The sequence below is a fragment of the Arabidopsis thaliana genome, chromosome 5 (genome assembly GCF_000001735.4).
Source record: "Arabidopsis thaliana chromosome 5, partial sequence".
Classification (NCBI taxonomy): domain Eukaryota; kingdom Viridiplantae; phylum Streptophyta; class Magnoliopsida; order Brassicales; family Brassicaceae; genus Arabidopsis; species Arabidopsis thaliana.
In genome coordinates, this window is record NC_003076.8 from 3,862,536 (window position 1) to 3,881,078 (window position 18,543).

At 36.1% G+C, this 18,543-nt stretch overlaps 6 protein-coding genes and 1 non-coding gene across 9 annotated transcripts; 2 read left to right on the forward strand and 5 right to left on the reverse strand.

Annotated features, from left to right (window-relative positions):
* Positions 1 to 313: 313 nt before the first annotated feature.
* Positions 314 to 1,289, reverse strand: AT5G11970 (ABC family ABC transporter, putative (DUF3511)). The gene has a single exon (NM_121235.4). The coding sequence runs from the start codon at positions 1,069 to 1,071 to the stop codon at positions 754 to 756; it is 318 nt and encodes a 105-aa protein (NP_196758.1). The 5' UTR covers positions 1,072 to 1,289; the 3' UTR covers positions 314 to 753.
* On the forward strand, positions 742 to 1,136 carry AT5G11975 (uncharacterized protein; the record flags this gene model as incomplete). Its single annotated transcript, NM_001343225.1, has 2 exons — positions 742 to 1,083; positions 1,125 to 1,136. 2 exons carry the CDS (start codon positions 742 to 744, stop codon positions 1,134 to 1,136), a joined length of 354 nt encoding a protein of 117 aa, NP_001332266.1.
* Positions 1,290 to 4,671: 3,382 nt separating the features above from the next.
* MIR156e lies at positions 4,672 to 4,778 on the forward strand. Its single transcript, NR_143261.1, has one exon. It is a non-coding gene; the product is annotated as a microRNA ath-MIR156e precursor (primary transcript).
* Positions 4,779 to 6,116: 1,338 nt separating this feature from the next.
* Positions 6,117 to 9,765, reverse strand: AT5G11980 (conserved oligomeric Golgi complex component-related / COG complex component-like protein). 2 transcript variants are annotated; one of them, NM_121236.2, is made up of 12 exons: positions 9,486 to 9,765; positions 9,244 to 9,396; positions 8,597 to 8,745; positions 8,390 to 8,467; positions 8,202 to 8,295; positions 8,023 to 8,097; positions 7,602 to 7,898; positions 7,443 to 7,510; positions 7,297 to 7,351; positions 7,049 to 7,187; positions 6,697 to 6,881; positions 6,117 to 6,564 (listed from the first exon to the last, which is right to left on the reverse strand). In NM_121236.2, exons 1-12 carry the CDS (start codon positions 9,609 to 9,611, stop codon positions 6,274 to 6,276), a joined length of 1,710 nt encoding a protein of 569 aa, NP_568256.1. In that variant the 5' UTR covers positions 9,612 to 9,765; the 3' UTR covers positions 6,117 to 6,273. The 2 variants fall into 2 exon arrangements, with proteins under 2 accessions (NP_568256.1, NP_001330277.1); NM_001343226.1 differs by having other exon boundaries at positions 6,117 to 6,881.
* A 262-nt stretch (positions 9,766 to 10,027) lies between these two features.
* AT5G11990 (proline-rich family protein) lies at positions 10,028 to 10,814 on the reverse strand. The gene has a single exon (NM_121237.2). The coding sequence runs from the start codon at positions 10,659 to 10,661 to the stop codon at positions 10,116 to 10,118; it is 546 nt and encodes a 181-aa protein (NP_196760.1). The 5' UTR covers positions 10,662 to 10,814; the 3' UTR covers positions 10,028 to 10,115.
* A 449-nt stretch (positions 10,815 to 11,263) lies between these two features.
* On the reverse strand, positions 11,264 to 14,469 carry AT5G12000 (kinase with adenine nucleotide alpha hydrolases-like domain-containing protein). 2 transcript variants are annotated; one of them, NM_121238.5, is made up of 7 exons: positions 14,071 to 14,469; positions 13,909 to 13,982; positions 13,504 to 13,829; positions 13,120 to 13,408; positions 12,928 to 13,029; positions 11,713 to 12,838; positions 11,264 to 11,629 (listed from the first exon to the last, which is right to left on the reverse strand). In NM_121238.5, the coding sequence occupies exons 1-7, from the start codon at positions 14,243 to 14,245 to the stop codon at positions 11,616 to 11,618; spliced, it is 2,106 nt and encodes a 701-aa protein (NP_196761.2). In that variant the 5' UTR covers positions 14,246 to 14,469; the 3' UTR covers positions 11,264 to 11,615. The 2 variants fall into 2 exon arrangements, with proteins under 2 accessions (NP_196761.2, NP_001330888.1); NM_001343227.1 differs by having other exon boundaries at positions 11,285 to 11,629; positions 13,909 to 13,996; positions 14,071 to 14,455.
* Positions 14,470 to 15,144: 675 nt separating this feature from the next.
* Positions 15,145 to 17,122, reverse strand: AT5G12010 (nuclease). The gene has a single exon (NM_121239.4). The coding sequence runs from the start codon at positions 16,946 to 16,948 to the stop codon at positions 15,440 to 15,442; it is 1,509 nt and encodes a 502-aa protein (NP_196762.1). The 5' UTR covers positions 16,949 to 17,122; the 3' UTR covers positions 15,145 to 15,439.
* Positions 17,123 to 18,543: the final 1,421 nt, after the last annotated feature.

Genomic DNA, 18,543 nt, shown 5'->3' on the forward strand with positions numbered 1-18,543 from the left:
CGACAAAGTAAGCTAAATAAGAATGACACATACAAATAGAGAAATGGTCCCCAAATAAACCGAGTTATTGTCAGCTTTTCAAAAGCCAACTTTTTACTCGAGATCATACTAACAGAAACATGCTTTATAAGATCTCAAGATCTAACAGAAACAGAACTTGAGATCTAAGAAACATGTTGGATTGCCTCTAAAATGGTACTTAAGAATCATTCAAACACGCAAAAAATAAACTGCTCTTGTTCAATAAAAGCAGAGCTTCTGATTCGAATGGATGATCACCAAAATGATGTGAACATAATTAACTACCAGATGTAACAAGCCAATCACAAAAACTCAACCATGTCAAAACCTAATTGTATACAATAGAGATGATAAACCAAGCAAGTATGGATCATGGCATGATATTGGATGGAGGAAACAAGAGACCGTTTCACAATCTATTTTGAACAAGACTTTAGAAAACTAATAATCTTAGCAAAGAGCATCAAACAAGAAGATTCTCCATCGAACCTAATTTCTGAGTACAAAAGATTCATACTTTTTGAAACTAATAAATGATCATATATAATTTTGTTGCGATGAAGCCACCACAGTTACATTCAAGATTACAACACACAAACACAAAGATACATAAGAAAGAGAGAGAGAGAGCACAATCATAATTACTTGAGAAAATCAAAATTCAAAACAAAGCTCAAGAAGAAGAAAAACAAAGTAAAAAAGTAAAAATTATAGAAAAAGATGAAAAAAGAATCACCACCAACCATAGACGACCTGTGTGTACCTCTGCTTAAGCCATCTGAAACTGTTTCTAAAAGAGCCTTTGACTTTGCCTTCAACACCATACATCTTATAACTCGCGACCCGTTTCTTCCTCTGGAGCTCCGGATCCGTTATTCCCCAAGACTTGGATCTTGCTATCGATTTCTCCTTTTTCACATCGTATATATTGTTCTCCCTCGTCCCGTACGATGCGCTATAGCTCCTGAAATCACCGCCTTGATTACCGTGGTAAGGCTGGATCTGCATCCCTCCGTCTCCGTATGGTCGTTGACGGCCGAAATCTTCCATGGACGCCGGCAAGTTTGATCGAGAGAATCTTTTTTTTGTTTATGTTATTACAGCTCAGAGAATAATTGGAGAGAAAGGAGGAGAATAATAGTAACGCAAAAAAGGACGTGTCTTTTGAGCTGGTCTCAATTTGTTGCTCCACGTTATATGAATTATTTTCATTTGTTTTCTGTAATTTAAAAGAGAGAAAACAAATAAAGCAAATGGAGATAAGAAAAAGCAAATAAGAAAAAATGTAACAGATATTATTATAACGCTAACGCGTTTGGAAAATTTTAATAATTAAGAAACAGAAGATAATAAAATTAAGAAAATTTACTAGAGTGTGAAATTTCAGACAAATTAAGAATAATGGAAATAAATATGAAGTAGAAGTTTGTTTTTTTTGTGTGTAATTGACCGTTGACCGTTGATCTGCATTAGCGGTCAACGGGCAAGTTGTGTGTGATAATGTTCACGAATCCAAAAATTAATTGATAGGCGTGATGTTCTTTTTTTCTTTTTTCTTTATTGAACAACAAATATAGGCGTGATGTTTGTATTCAGTAGTCACACATTTTCCTGGGAATGTGACTACCAACTAACATTTAAGACCATATTATATACTGCACAACTTTTAATCAATGGCTTCATTTTCCACGAGCTATCATTTTCCCAAATGAAAAAGTAGTTGATAGTTTTCTATAATTAATGTATCAGAAAGTAAATTGATAAATAGTATTATAAAAAAAAAGACCGAAATATTTATCATAGCTAAGGTCCAAAACCGAAAACTGAAAAAAGTAAATGTGTAACATACAAATTGACAAGTTTTAAGACATCTGGATGCAGCGAATGGTCTCTTAGGCCTTTTACTAAGCCCAAGCCCAGTAGCCCACAGGCTCCTCAACATTTCCGGTTGACTACTTAACCGGGAATATGGATATGCCATATACCGACAATTAAACTTAAACCAAATCGAATTGAAATCTTAAAAGAGAAGGATAAAATGATGAGATGACCCACTTGACCAGCGTGGTTCTGATGTCGTCTCGTCCACTTACGATGTGGGGTTGGGCGGCATATTCGTTCCCACCACGTGTCTCCTCAGGGGCTGACCACGTGATTCCCACGCCGAAAGTGGAAAGAGAAACAGAGTTTGAGTATCAGAGGAGAATCTTAATAGTAATATTAAACTCTTGTTCTGTCTGTGGTCACTTTATATATTCTTTTTGATTTGATCAAACAATGGTAAGTACACCATCTGTGATTCTGTATCACTAGTACTGTCATCTGTGATCCGTCTCACGAACATTGCCTTATGGATCTCTAACATCAACACTAAAGCAATAGTGATATACTTATCTCTTTGATTAGGATTTTAAAACATGTACAAACAACAGATAGAGAGAGAGAGCCTAACCATGTTATGATCGATGATCTGAAGTACAATTATGGACTTTGGTTTGGAGCTTTTTGATGATAGAAAAGAGGAATGAAAAAGAGACATATTAACTTCCATTGCACTAATTAAGAAATTCGCTTCTAGAATTGGATTTGGATACAAGTTTTGATTTTTGTAGTCAACGAAACATTAATGATTACATGACTAGTTTATTTATTCAGTAACTAATGGTAAACGGATAGTTTTTGATTAAGTTGATGAAGTCACTTGCAATAAAATTACAATTACTTAGTTTTCGTAGAAATACATTATTAGGTCTAATTAATGCATTTTAATTTAACCATCTTCTAACTTTGTTTCTTCTTTTTCCTTTTGTTGAGGCTTCAAATTCAAGCCACACCGAATCCATAATGGATCCAAATTAGAAGTCAAAGTGGGTATGGCCCTCAACATTTGATTCCCTTATCGTTCGATGATATACCATAAATATATATACACAATTAATTTTTGGAATTTCTATAATGTATATATTATACCTTCCTTTTGTATATCTTTTTATTTTTTGTAATTTTCATTTACTTGTAAATTAAGTTGAAACATGCAAGTTATATAAGTAAATATCAAAAATGCATGCATTAAAAAAAAAAAGAGCAATAACAGAAAAACAAAAATCAAACAAAATATGATGCAATTGTGTGTGTTTTGCCTAAAAAGGAAAGTTGTCAAGGAAGGACAACGTATGCGCACTTCCATATTCGGAATTATCAGCCAGAAATTTATAGTTTAATTATTGTGGTGGTATCTATCCTCCTCTGACAGAAAATAACTAATTTTATTCTACTCTGATTGAACGCACCACCAATGCTGCAACTGAAAGCTTGCAATGCACCAGGTGTCATCATCATTACATTACATATGTATTCGCATTCTCGACAGATCTCATCACCGTTAATTTTATTTTATTTCAAATGAAAACTTTTGAAATCAATTAACAATGATGTGGCTTGTTCCAAATGGAACATTCTTATAGTTTTATTTGTCATTATGTACCCTACTAATTCTAATTTCGGATGGTTATATATAAGATGATACTAGCTAGTGATGTTAAAAAAAAAAAGATGATACTAGTATAAATTATTAGGGATATATATATGTTTTAGTAGAAAGATTCTTGTAGTTATATTATATAATTTGTGGTGGTAATAAGACGAATTTAATTTGTGATGTAAGAAATCATACCATTTATAAAATGTTTTTCGAAAAGCATGCATGCTTTAAGATGCTTTAGTTTAGCGCCGTATTGGATATTGAGGGTGTGGCTGAACTTTTTCATGATGAGGCTCTGTTGATTTGTAATTGGTCAGTCCAATCTTTTGTTCCACTAATAGTTATGCTTTCTTCCAGAATTGTTAAATTAATCTATATCTACATGTTTTAATATGAGAATTATAACATCATCCAATGTTTGTTCGACAGACATGATCCATATGTTATTCCAAAGCTTTTGGATCCTTAGTATATATATATGCATTGTTAGTTGATACGTTGTTCACATTAACATTAGTTCATTTTGGGATATTCCGTAAGTAACTTGCCACCAAGAGCCTATATTTAATCCTGTGATTTTATATATAAGGAATAAGGTATATGTATAATGTATTAAATAGATATTAGATATATATGTTAAGAATAGAATGCTGATTAGATATCTCTGTAAATAAACGTGCAACACAGATAAAAAGACAATACCGTTTGACTATTTATTTTGTGATTCGAATTAGCAATTAAGTTTGACAAAAACATTATCATTAGCTAAAACATACGACGCATATGAAAAATCAAGTAGTAAATAAATCAGCATTTAGTTGATAGTTATTTAGACCCAAAAAAAGTTAAGAAAAAAGTAGAAAGTTGCAGTTCACGTGGTTAGAAAATGGAACAAATTTATCAATAATTCATGAGAGAGATTTGAGTTTATATCTTTATCAGTTTTTTTTTAATCCCAATACTCTATCCCCATTTGGCTATAAAAAGCCCCGACAGGTCTCAGTTTCTTCCCACATCCAAAGATAGAAAGATGTAAGGTCTAGAGTCTTGTTCTTAATCCCCTAACAGAACAATGATATATATAAATAAATATGGGTCGATATCGGCTGTGGAGGACGACTAGCTACGGTTTCGAGCCTGGTCACATGCGTAGAGTGTGAAAGGTAATTAGGAGGTGACAGAAGAGAGTGAGCACACATGGTGGTTTCTTGCATGCTTTTTTGATTAGGGTTTCATGCTTGAAGCTATGTGTGCTTACTCTCTCTCTGTCACCCCTTCTCTCTCTCTCTCTTTTCAATTACAAGGTTAATTATAACTAGTAAAAGGTCTCTGATTTGGTATGATATAGTTAAGGTTTTAATTAGTTATATTATCATCAAACGGATCAAAGTAGGTCGAAGGGATGAGTAGTACATATGCAACTTTTGTTATAATACTATGTTTTTATATATATCAAATATTTTGTTCTGAATTGTAAACGTCAACTCGGTAATATCCACATAAAGTACTCTAACATTTTAATTATGCAGGGTTTAATCAGCAATATAATTTTGGGAAAAAGTAGATCTATAACGTACGATGAAGCAAAAAAAATAAAAAATAAAAATCATTTTGTCATTGTTTTCAAACATAATTAGATATAGCTACTATGTGTCTTCTAGCCATAAGCATATCTATTAGTATTTATTTAAAATTAATGACTATTTACCTCCTAAAAACAAACATGTACATGTTTTTGTTTCAAGATGTTTGGAGTGCTTATGTTAATCTCTATGCAGTTAGACGTATATGCCTATCATATTATATTTGTTATAAGAATTTGGCTACCAATGTACTTTGGTGTACTTTGTGTGATAAATATTTTGTCATCGGAAATTTGATTGAAATCCTAAACTTTGATACGTTTGTTGTAACATGTAAGTATGATATTTGGTTGATTAAGTTTTTCTATGAATCGAATGCTTGATTTCTTTTCCAAAATCACAAATACAATTTTTTAAAATCTGAGGAGCAAAGGAAGCCGACATAGACGACGGTTGAAATTAGGGTTTATAAACGTTATTTACATGTATATATACTTTATGTTGTAAAATTTTCACATAGGCTAGTGATGGATCATGGATGCTAATATTTGTTCATATACGATTATGTTAATTATTTATAAAAATAAAATAAAATATTTACTTAAATTTTCCTTCAAAACAATTATCCAAAGAAAAGTCTTCAATAATTATATTGACCTAAGTCACAAAATAAACCAGTTTTAACTTTTAACATAACTTATGGAAATTGTGACTAAAATACCAGTCTGATATACCTCTGAAGCTGCCCTCTCCTACTTGAAAAATGTAGACGAAATCCAAAGACGTTTCGCCAAATTTCTCAATAATTCAAAGAAAAAAAAAACTCAAATCGCAAAATTGCTCATATACATGTTTTTAGATGTATTAGTTATGCATGTGTACTCATCCACCCAAAGAAAGAGTTAACAATTACGAAAAAAAGAATAGGACTGGGTGAGATGAGGATCTTGTGTGACTAAATCAAAGTTTCGAAAAATTCTTGCAAGAATGGCTCCAAAATCGTACTTTCATCTTTTCATCAGTAGTAAAAAAATTGGATGCAGTCTCAATTCGACATAATCCCATCAAATTTATACCATAATGCATTGATACTCTTCACTTAATTTTAAAGCTTTTGTTGTCTCTCTCTCTCTATGTGTGTATTAGCATATAATTCTTACAACAAAAGACAAATTTATGAAAAATTTCTCAAGACTCGGGTGTTATCTCAGGAGTCTGCAAAGGAATGGGACTGTTATCTTCTTCTTTCGCGTTTGGATTCTCGGCTTGTTTTTCTTCAGGTTGGGAGGCTACACCATTCTCTGATGCATCCTTTGTGTCCGTGCTGATGACCTTTGGAGATTTGTTGGATGGTTCTTGAGAGGACGATGCAGCTAAGATGCGACCCAGACCTTCGTATGCACTCTTGGCATCCATAACGATTGTGGCACCACCTGGATAACATCGGCCAAAGCATGTGGCGCAATGTGGAAAAACCACCTGTAAGAACAAGGAACCAAAGAGAAAAAAAGAGCAATGTGCGTTAGGACATAGAGGTGTTCAATCTGAAATGGCTACTGACTTTTAACTTGTTAATACAAAACTGAGATGAGATGAGATTCAAAACTCGACCTCGACAAAAGCTCGGCAAAGTGAAAGGAATAGATTGGATTCACTGAGTCGAAGCATCCGAGTTGTATTGTATCTTAGTAAGGAGTCAGACACGGCCTGGAGTCCTTTGATCAGTTCATGAGCAACAACATTCTTTAGACTTAGCGGGGCACAAGGACGTAATTCGTTCAAAGCAGAAGATACCCCTGTTGACATAGCCGGGATTATCAATCACAATCAGACTGTGAAAAAAACATCCATAAGAGAGATAACAACTTTCATTTTGCAACATTTGACATAGTTGGGAGTTAGGACACTCATTTTGGTTATATCATCCATAATGTTAAAAATTGATAGTATATAATTATCTCACCATTTATGAAAACTGCAAGTGGCGGGTGCTCCATCAAGTATGATGGAGGTGTGACGTCATCCTTGCTATCTTCATTAATACCACTTGAAGGAAAGCCAACAGATGGTAATGGAACCCATCGATGTGAATCCAAAACTAACTGGAAGTAAAACATTCTGAAGAATTCAAGAGTGTGACATGTGGATAATTGGATACCAAACACTGTTTGAGTTGAGTTCCATGCCAGAACAAAAGTTCAAATATTGCACCTGAAAATTCTCAACTGCTGTACTCATGTTCTTGGAGAATAAGTTTAGAACCGCCCTGTAGTAAGTATGCGAGTTAGATACTGAACTTTTACAGAAATAAGCGAAGGTTATGACAGCAGTTAAAATTAGATTGAAAGAATTGTTACTCTTCAAAAAGTGGAGGAAGCAGACCCCGGAAGTCTAGCCCAACCCCACCAAGCCCCATCGCACAGTACTGGGTGGACATGAGAAGAAGGTAAAATGTCAATCATCGGAGTTAAACAGTGAATTCAAAAAGGAATACACAAGATGCAGAAGAACTCAACCATGCACTGATCCAAAATATTTGATAGAGATCCTCCTTCAGTAATCTTTGGAAGCATGATTTTTAGAGTCTTCAGGTGTGATGTTATTTGATGCATGGCCCAGCTAAACAAAAGTCCACCATCATAATTTTCTTCGCTCCCAGATGTATCATCAGAAAATATAGCTCGATATTGGTTAACCACGTCAAATAGGTGCATTCTGTGACAGTTTATCATGCCTTTTAAATACTCATAGGCATTTTTCTGATCTAAATCCTCAAGAATTCCAGTGAGCCATGCCTCTCGGCATCTTAAGAACTGCATAGACAAGAAGATCCATTAACAAGTGAAGACAGAGCTTACAGAATGAACAATTCCATAGACAAAGGAATACAATGTAATGGAAGGATAACCTCAAATGTTATATGTCAAAATATTTCACCTGTAATCGCATTTCATACTCGCCAAAGACACCTATTCGGCGTAAGTATCCAATAATGCGGAGACATTCTGGTAACTGAAACAGAGAGCATCAACCAGATATTGAGCCTTCTTGATTGCTAAGCTTAACCATTCCATAGTTACTGAATACCAAAAATAAAAACTGTATTCACATGAAACCTGTATATTTGAGCGTAGTTTCTGGAGAAGCTGTGAGAGAAGTGACTGAGTTGTTTGTCTAACCTCCGCTGCAAGTGCTTGGATAACTGGCAATCTTGACATAGAGAGAAGATATAATGTTTAGAGCTAAAGCTTGATGGTTGAGGCCTTAAGTAAAAGTATCGTGAGAAAGATTACAAAAAACTCACTTGGGATGCAGGGTAGCAAGTTTCGATACAAATGCTTCCAGGTCAAGAGCCTCATCAAAATTTCCATTCCTCACGCATCTGACAAAGACACAAATCATTTTGAAAAGATAAGTACACATCCAGAAGTTGCTAACGCCAGGAAGAAGATCCGCTAAAGATTGACTAGAAAGCAGATCAAAAAAGTTGGCACGAGGTCTAATAGCTTACGTGTCCATAAGCTGAGGAATCTCAAGCAAGTCAAGAAGAGTGCTGTGATTTGCCAGCAATGCTTGGTTCATCTTCCTCTTCTCCAAAATATTCTCAGCAGAATCGATAAATTCAGTGCAACCAGACGTTAGTTTTGGGACTTCGCCAATCTACAAAAGGTGAAAAGTACAGAACTTTGACATCAAAATTTGAAAGAAAATAAAACATCTCCGAAGATGCAACTGCTAAAGTCAGAGGATGTTTTCTATAGATGTGCGATAACCAATCTTGTTTACTGAAAACAAGGAGGCTGAAGCTACACTCCTAATCCAATGATTCATTCACCTATTATCAAGACCTTAGGTATCTCCTAGACTACAACACAACAAGATCAATCACCCAAATTTTGCATACACAGAGTCTAAAAAACTACAAGACTTGAAACAACATGGTTCTGCAACTAAACTAGATTTTCTAATTCCCTAACTCCAAAACTATTGAACGCTCCAAACACGATGCCTCGAACTCCTCCAACCTCAACTAGTTTTAGGATCTTAGCAATGATACTTGCACTGTGACTAATCGTAATTTTATCGGCCAGGGTTCAGAACTAATCAAGTGAAGCAGTAGAACTCAATTTACAAATTGAAAGTAAAAATATAATTTACCAGAGACTCGAGATGCTTATCAATGGAAGAAACTTCCTGACGGATCGCAAGCAAAGCATCAGCAGCGGTGATAAACGCGCGGTAATTTCCAACAGCCACCTCTTGCATTTGCCTCTGAATCCGCTCCGCATCCACTCGAAGCAGCTCCGGTTCCTTCAAATTCAGTAACCAATATAAGATTCACAAAAATCCATGAGCGCAGAGATTTCAAAAGAGAGTTAGAGAGAGAGAGAGAGATGAACCTTGTGGAGACGATCAAGAGTGAAAGAGAGGAGCTCGGAGACGTACGGTTGCTGAGTGGCGGAAGCGAGAGAGAGAAGACTCGCCGTCGCCTCCGGCTGAGACATCTCCCCAACCTCCATTGCCATTCCCGGATCTTACTCCTGTAAACGATGCTATCAAAATCTCCTCTAAGAAAGTATACAGATCCAGAAACTCGCGATTTTTTCAAAAACTTAACATCAAAATGTTTCTGTGATTTGTTTTCCTGCTTTGGATCTGAAATTTCTCTTTCAATTTTATTTTCTCTTCGAACTAAGGAGTAAACCAAGTTGATTTTAACCGAAACTCGGTTCCATTAGACTTCGGTTCGGTTAGGAAAATAAACCAACGTACCCGGCAAAATGATTACTGTCATGCATTTCACCTTTTTTTTTATGTTACATGTAAATTGCATTAGCTAGATTAATCTAGGGTTTAATTTGGCCAAAAAAATAAAATAGGTTAAGGGTAGGTTTTGGTTAGCTTGGACAAAATAGGTTAAGGGTAGGTTTTGCCGTTCGATGTCCATTGATGAAAAAGTAAATCTTATATTACACCAAAAAAAAATGAATAAACAATATTAATAAGTATACAAAATATAGAAGAGTCTTTTACACTAACGAACCGTTAAGAAAAATAGATAGAGAAGATACAACAAGAGCAATCAAGAATGAAGAAGAAAAGAGAAGAGTTGCATTTGATGCCGTGTAGAAATAGAAATAAGGAAATGGATAAGGAGGTTGCTGCTGCCCTTGTGACTGTCCCTTTGGCGACGGTGGTGACGATGGTACTGATGGTGGTGAACCTTTTCCATCGGGAGATAGCGGTGGAGGAGGTGGTGTGGACTCGAAATAGTAAAACCGTGGTGGTGGTGGATGGATGACGGTAATTAACGGCGGTGGTGAAAGCGATTGTGAAAGCGGTGGTGGAGAGTGTTTGTGTGGCGGAGGAGGCGGTGGCGAAGAGGATAACGGCAATGAGGGAGACGGAGGTGGTGACATGGAGGGAGAGGGTTTAGAGGGCGGAGGAGAGCAAATGGTGGGACACGTGGAGCATTCGCTGATGCAAAGAGGAGTGAGGACATTTGTTTGATCGGACGGTGATGATGCAACTACCATGACCATGACCAATGCAATGATGATGACGATGAGGCCCATGATGATGATGGTGTTTGGAGTAAAATGTTCATTGCTTAGCTGAGTTGGTTGGACATTTATAAATCATAAGGTGGCTTGATACTAAGATGCTTTCTTGATGGATTGTGTTTTGCTGGAAAGTTAATATTATAATTGAGAATATCAAAAAGACAATGTTAAGCTTTAGATGTTTTTATTTATCTTAGGGTAAAGATGCAAACATAGCTTTTTCAACATTTTGATAAATGACTTATGATATTCCTTTCTCGACTCATACTCAAAAATAGTTTATGTTATGAAGCAATACAACTGATTCTAGAACTAAAAAGTGTCACACTCTCCAAAATTTTTCGGTATGTACTCATTTTTCTTTTTATACTTTGCTTTCAAAGGTGGCTTTGTATCAATTCCCAGTTTATAAAGGTCACCATTGTTTTGATTAGTTTATCTTTTTCTTAAATTTTTGTTTTAGTTTTATAATTTCTCTGTTCTTTGGTAACCAAGTAGTACTTTTAGCTTAACATTGATACCAAGAAAAAAGTAGTACTTTTAGTTGTAACCGGGTGATTTTATATGTTGAAGCCCAAATTGAGTTGAACTCTTTTGAGTTTTTTTTTTTTTTTAAACGCTAACCTATCCACACACAAAAATCTATATCAATATCACATACTCTCAAAAATTAGAATTAAAACTTACAAAGGAACATAATGACAATGTTTCATGCAACGAGAACATTAACAATAAGCCATTGCATTTTGTTCAATACTTTTCATCGGAAAGCTAGAAAGGTGGAAGTAATATGTTACAGAGATATAATATAAACAAGGATTAGATTTTAGTTAGTAATCTCTTCATGGCACTTCACTTACCACTTTCTTACTTTCTTCCTTGAGAAGCAAGCAATCTCTCTATTCAGTTCCTCACAAAAGTCTTGAAAATATTTAATAAGTATATGATGATCTTCAGACCCGGTTGTTATTTATGGCATCCTAATGAAAGTGTAAGCAATTAAGTTAGTATTACTTGATAGATTCAAGACTTTGTTTAGGGTTTTATATGTATAGTAATATACCTGGTTCATTGTCCTTCCCCAAGTTTCTTAATCGGAGAAGCTCTGGAACTATTTCTTTTCCAAGATCTGGTCTATCTCTCTTCCTTAGCTCTGCACATCTTAGACACAACTTAGCAAAATTTAATGCTTCTTCGACAGGCCAATCTGGCACGACCGGGTCAAGCATATCCTTGAAAGTTCCTTTGTCGATTGCCCTCGACACATGATGAGCCAAACCCATTGGACTCTTGGCAGTGATGATCTGAAGCAGCATTATCCCTAATGAGAATATGTCTGATTTCGTGGTTAACTTGCCCGTTTGCTGGTACTCGGGGTCTATGTAACAGAACGTTCCTGCTGCAGATGTCATGTGGTATTGCGTCACTGTGTTAGCCACTGACGCAGGTACTAACCGAGCTAATCCAACGTCACTGATCTTGCTCACGTAGTTTTTATCTAGAAGTATATTGGCAGGTTTTAGGTCACGATGAACCAGAGGCTCTGGCTTTGCTTGGTGAAGGAAGGAGAGTGCGGTAGCGATCTCTGCAGCTATTTGAAACCTTTTCCTCCATGAAAGTGGAGGCGAGTTTCCTCTACGAAAGAGTCTATCCTCTAAGCTCCCATTGTCCATGAACTCATACACCAAACACCCATATTCTGGACACGCACCAAGAAGAAGAACCATGTGAGGATGTCTTATGCTACTTAGAACCTCGACTTCTTGTTGAAACTGTTTCTTTCCTTGAGCAGCATCAGGTCTCAAGACTTTTATGGCAACAGGAGTGTGATCAAGTGTGCCATGATAGACTGGTCCATATCCGCCTTCTCCTATTTTTCTGTTGTTTGCAAACCTCTCAGTAGCCACTTCAATCTCATCTATAGAGTATTTTCTGTAACGGACATCGTTCTGTACCAAAGCACTAAGAGCACGGTCTTTCTCCTGTGATTCTCTTCTTGCTTTCATCTCTGCTTGCTTCCTTCTTTGTCCTTCCAACTCCGCCATTCTCTGCGCTTTCTCAGCTGCTTCCAAAGCAGCTCTGCACTTGGCCTTCTCCATTTCCGCTACAGCTAAAGCTGCCTCTTCAGCATTCCTAGCTTCCTCAAATCTTCTAGCTTCTTCCATTTTCCACTGATTAAGCTCATTTGCCTTCATAAAACATGAGAGACAGAATATATCAAATAAAGCAAGAAAAAACATCCTCATCAACTAGCTCTTGTACACCTAACAGTTCTTACTTTCTTTTTTGCATTAAGTGCTTCTTTGCAGGCTGAGCTATACATGTCCATGGTTTGCTTGAGTTCAATCTTTAACCTTTTCATCTCAGCTTCAATATCCCTCTGCAAATAAAAATCCAACCAATTTAGTGCATACTAATCTTATCAAACTCGATATCATCATAAAGTCTATTGCTCTACTTGTTTACATACCGTTGACTGCGAAGCAGACTCATCAGAAGAACCTGATCCACCGACCATATCAAAGTTCTCAGCACTTAGGTCAATAGAACCCATCATCATCATAGACCCAACATCAGACGATTCATCAGAAAATGAACTTCTTCCAGTAGAGTTCCTTTGACCCTTTCCCTGCCTAAACTCATAATTGAAGTCCAACGATCCATTTGTAGGGATTTTATGCATTTCTCTCACAGGTTTGAAGCCTTTATTTTCATGGGAATACCTCTCTGGAACTGTGTTTCTCCCATTACGCTGACTCCTACAATATCCTCAAGAACAAATTCTTAACACTTGTTATATATATACAAACAAAACATAGCAAAAACATTCCCAAGAGTTTTGGCTAATAAATACCTAGGTGAACGATCATGGTCAGGGTCAGGTAGATGAAACGTAGAAGAAGGTACACGAGGAGGGACAAGTGTATTGGTGATAGGTCTTTGAGCAGTTCTTGAAGAGTGAACTTTGCCTTTAGAAATGACATAGACGGAACAAAACTCAGGCGTTGATTTGAGAACGGAAGATGCAACGTCATGTGACTTGGTGAATTTGAGAGATCTTGCAAATGGACTCTTTGAGGATGATCCCAACACAAGGTTGGTCACAAGGTTATTGTTCACGTAATCCAAAACTGCTTTTGAAACGTCGGTATCGTCTAGAATAACCTCCATCATTGAAATCTATGTAAGACAAAAGAAACAATTACTAAGTCTTTAATGCATGTAAAGTTCAACGAAATGCTTGAATGAGAAATGATACCCCTTTACGTGCACAATAGCCTCTGTATGGAACAAAAAGCTGATTTAATTCACTATCATCAATGTTTCCTCCATCTGCAACAACATTTCTTGATTCATCCAATTTAGAAGATGCGATTTGTGTATGATTAGAGAATAAAAAAGATGAGGAGAAGATACCTACGATTAGAATTTTTGAGACGAACATGGAGTAGAATCATTTTGGAATTAATGATCATATTGAAGAGATGATCGACGGCCCAACGAACAGCGAAGTGACTGTTCTTGTCTTTGTCAATGGCGACCACCGTCGAGTTCACTAGCGTGTGGCTATCGTCCGATGGGTGAGGACGAGCCATTATTACCGATCTATGTTGAAATGAATAAGAACAGGTGTTACCAGACCTCTCTAGTTGTGTCTGGGAACAAGAAGAGAGGAGAGAAGAAGATAGAAGATAGAAGATTTATTATTGTGAAAGGTTTCTTCTTCTGGTCTTTAACTTTCTCTCCTCTCTTCTTCCTGTTTCAATGTTTGTTGCTCCGAAAGAAGACGAATAACTAACTTCTTTTTTTCCCTTAGAGCAAAGTCAGAGAAAAAAGCGGGAATCAAGATTTATATTAACCATTGTTTTTTAAACTGCCTTTTTTTAAGGAGATTCTCTATTTCTTCATCCTTTTTTTTGTGGGGTTTTTAGTAACAAGAGATTATTTTTTCTAGAATATTACATGCAAATCTTTTTTTTCTTCATATATAAAGATTTGCTTCTTCATTTCAAGTTTGGATTGGATACAAGTAATATGACAAAACATTTGTATCCTTTTCCCAAAAATAGGTCACATTAAACGGTAAATCACCAAAAAAACATAAACTTATTTTTTTCTATATGGATGGATCATGGATTACATGATATTCATGAATAATGGGAACAAAAGATGAAGTAAAAATAAATAAACAAATATTCAAACAAAATTCATTAAAATAGAAATGAAAATGAAGTTAAAACATTTATGTAAATTTGGTTTGGTTCTAAGAAATTATAACACCATCAAGATTTGAAAATGAGAAGATATAAATCTTCTATCGTATGTCGGTTTACATCTGATCAGTGGGTCCGAAAAGAAAAGAAGTGGCTCCTATTGGTGACTCGCACGCTAAGTAAGAGCCACTAGACTGCAAACCAGTGACGGTAACCTAAACACTAGGAAGAAGATGACATGTGTGTCGTTTTCTACTGAATTAGCATCCAAACATGTCGTTTTTTAAAGCAACAACATAGCACAAGTGTTAAAAACTAACCTTGTTGTTGTCTCATCTCACAGTCCACACCAGAGAATGAAAATCTCATTGAGCTTATTATACATTCATGTCTAACACTCATCAAAAGAGACTGGAAATAAATGTATAGTATGTGTATATAATTTAATTTTCTTCTATTGCCTCATATAACATCTGTGATCTAAAGGTACAATAATACATTATGCATAAACCAAAGAATCAAAGTAAGTTTAGTTTATCATATAGAAGGAAATTAAAAGAACATTTCCATTATCCTTTATAGGAAAGAAGTACCCGCGAGGCCGTGATGCAATAGATTATGTGAGATAGTATCTCTAGCCTTCATCGCATTAACCGATCTCAATACGTTTTCAGGCAAAACCTCATCATCAATCACTTCAACCATCAGCTCTGGCTCCATCTTCTCCTCTCTCATTTCACATATGTTGTGAAGCACACAACAAGCACCCAAAACGGTAGGCAAATCCTGCAGCTTCACTTCAGTCCGTTTCTGCAGACACGCCCACCGCCCTTTCAACCTCCCAAACGCTTCCTTAGCCACTCCCTGCACTTCGCTCATCTTCTCATTAAACGCATGCTGCGTCCACGTCAAGTTCTGTTGCGTATACGGAACCAAAACCCAGTCCAACAACGGATGACCCGGTCCACCAGCAACCCACATCCCCTTCAACAAACCTCCATTGTTAGCTCTTTGATACAACAATGACTTCTCTAACACCTTATCATCCGGCATTGACCCGGGCCATCCGATGCACAAGTCAGTAAAAACACCTTTCGGGTTCACAACGGCTTGAATTGTAATCGAATACGACGTCTTCTGGTTCCTCTCAGTATGCCTCTTATTGAAATAAGAGGCTACACTAATCTTAGGAGCTATAATCGGAATGTGAGTAGTATACATAGAGCCAACAACGTTTGGAATACCCGAAACCGATTCGAAACGTTCTCTAATGTTTCTAAGAGATTCATCATCTGGCCATTGAAGATACTTAGGCATTAAAACGTCCTTAATAGCTTTACATACCTCAAGAACAAGCTTGTGACAAGTTGAGATTCCTAAACCAAACTTCTTGGAGACAAGACGAAGTGGCTCACCGGTGGCTAATCTCCATATACAAACCGCGACTCGCTGACGCACTGGAATCGCGTTTCTTAACGCGGTGTCTTCTTTAGCAACCGCTGAATTAAGCTCATCGCAGATTAACTCAAACGTTGATTTAGACATTCGAAACGCTTTTTTGAAATCTTCTTCTGGATAATCCAATCGGCTACACTCTTCCCACCAAGCTCTGCTCCGATCTTTAACCCATAACCGTCTTTGCTGACCCGAACCGGTACCACGAACCGATCCGGATCCGGTTATCTCACTGCTCTCCGCCTCAATCTCCGAAGCAGCAGCAACAGCAACGGAAGCGACGGCGCGTGAGACGCGTGACTTCTTCAGATTGATATCTCCACTTTCCTCAGCATCAGCGTAGTAATCGTTGAGATCGGAGTAGTAATCGGACATAGTTCTAGCTCTTTTCCGGTAATTAGATTGAAAATCAGACATTTCACGGCGAGAAGCAGCGTTACGAGCTTCCTGGTCTTGCTTCTCGTGCTCCTCCATCAAAAGCAAAGAAGTGAAAAATCCTTTGAGGTTTTTGGTTTCGTTGTTTCTCTTAGACTCTACCTCGCCGCCGTCGAAAACATTACAGACTTCTTCTTCTTCTTCTTCTTCCTCCTCCTCGTCTCCGTCTTCGTTACGGAAAACGGCGGCTTTCATCGAAGTTGTGTTGTTTCACGTTTTTGTCTCTGAAAGGTCTTGAATTTTTGGAGTGTAGAAGAAGATTAATTTTTTTGAGGGTTCATAAATAAGAAATCTGAAGAAATTTTTTTTGGGGATGAGAAGACGAAACTTGTGGGACGAGTGTGAACACGCAAGTTGACTTTACTAGAGAGCTATTGTACTCTTTTTTCCTTTTTAATAAATTCTTGTTATTTATTACTCATTTTTATTCTTGTTACATTCTTTAGTATTTTTTTGGACAAATATTTAGACAGCGGTACAGAAAAAGCAGAACCAGTTTGATTCTTGTAATAGATTCATATTTGGAAGCAAACTATGTGAAAACGTTTTTTTAATATAATTAAAGGATATATATGTCGGAAAATATTGACTACATATCGAATAATTATCAGTATACTCTGATTGAATAAATTGGAATCTAAAACGTTATATAGGCGATACAAACTAATTTTGAATCTAATTCTTAGAATCGTGATCATGATCAAACCAAATTCTTAATTTGCTTGCTGCTTTTGTTCAAAACAATCTTGTTACTATATTAAGCATGTCTATTTATAAGTACAAACTTATCAGTTTTAGTACTATGTTGTACTTTTCTTAGAAACATTTCTTCTTATCTCAGAATGGTGATTTTGATTCGAATGCGAAGTTGCTAAGATATGTTTTGGACGCACTATTAACTTTCTCATTTTTATACAAAATCCAAACGATAGCGAGCAAAATGTTTAAAGTGAATATCAGAATAACAACTAAAAAGATTAGATAACAAAAAAGAACTAGACTAAATATATAATAGATTTGAGCTATTTATCGATGGAATAAACATAACATGTGAATGAAGTGGTAAATTTCAATAAAATCGGAAGATTTCGAGGCGAAACTCAAGACCAATTCCTAAGCTAAAAGCTATGTAAATATTTTCGTAGATATTTATGTAATACTACTAAATAAGTTGTTTTTATATTCAAATAGTTTGTGATACTTTTGTTGGCAAATTCTCCATTTTGATAACTTGATATTGAGAGATGAACAAGACCTAGAACAATACACGTATGATTCTCTTTCTTAGTTAACCGGTTTGAGAAACTATGAGTTCCATTTCCACCACTCTTTTATGTTATTTTATCATTGTCAACAGATAATTGTAAACGTTGTTTGTTATACACTTGTGGAGAGTGGGTGTTCACACACATATCTTATATACGAACCCAATAATATTATTATAAAATAAGATCTCAAAATGATTGTACCTATAAACTGAAAGAAAGAAGTGTGAACACGTCAAGGAAGTATCGGACATTGTTTGTTAGTCTAATGTATTTGGCGGTGTGGAACGTTAGGTGGCCGATGGAGACTTTTGGTCCCATGCTTCGTTTCCTTTTTTCTTCCTTTTCTTTTTGTGTTTACTTGAGTTGCCAAATAAAGAAGGCATTAGGGGATCTGCTAACATTTTTTATAACTTACATTAGTGGCCTCTTTCATGCATCCTCGCCTAGATTCATGTTGTTTTTTCTTGTTTAATCAGAAAATTAAAGGTATAAATATAGACTAATCTTTCTCACATTAATCCA

What these genes read in the sequence shown, in the direction of transcription:
- AT5G11990 (NM_121237.2), bottom strand. Translation starts at nt 10,661, where the DNA reads ATGGGCCTCATCGTCATCATCATTGCATTGGTCATGGTCATGGTAGTT.
- AT5G11970 (NM_121235.4), bottom strand. Translation starts at nt 1,071, where the DNA reads ATGGAAGATTTCGGCCGTCAACGACCATACGGAGACGGAGGGATGCAG.
- AT5G12000 (NM_121238.5), bottom strand. Translation starts at nt 14,245, where the DNA reads ATGGCTCGTCCTCACCCATCGGACGATAGCCACACGCTAGTGAACTCG. An exon ending in TCGTCTCAAAAATTCTAATC is followed by an intron (nt 13,983 to 14,070) that starts GTAGGTATCTTC and finishes ATGTTGTTGCAG; the next exon opens with ATGGAGGAAACATTGATGAT. An exon ending in GACCATGATCGTTCACCTAG is followed by an intron (nt 13,409 to 13,503) that starts GTATTTATTAGC and finishes AGGATATTGTAG; the next exon opens with GAGTCAGCGTAATGGGAGAA.
- AT5G11980 (NM_121236.2), bottom strand. Translation starts at nt 9,611, where the DNA reads ATGGCAATGGAGGTTGGGGAGATGTCTCAGCCGGAGGCGACGGCGAGT. An exon ending in CTCTTGATCGTCTCCACAAG is followed by an intron (nt 9,397 to 9,485) that starts GTTCATCTCTCT and finishes CTGAATTTGAAG; the next exon opens with GAACCGGAGCTGCTTCGAGT. An exon ending in ACTTGCAGTTTTCATAAATG is followed by an intron (nt 6,882 to 7,048) that starts GTGAGATAATTA and finishes CTATGTCAACAG; the next exon opens with GGGTATCTTCTGCTTTGAAC.
- AT5G12010 (NM_121239.4), bottom strand. Translation starts at nt 16,948, where the DNA reads ATGAAAGCCGCCGTTTTCCGTAACGAAGACGGAGACGAGGAGGAGGAA.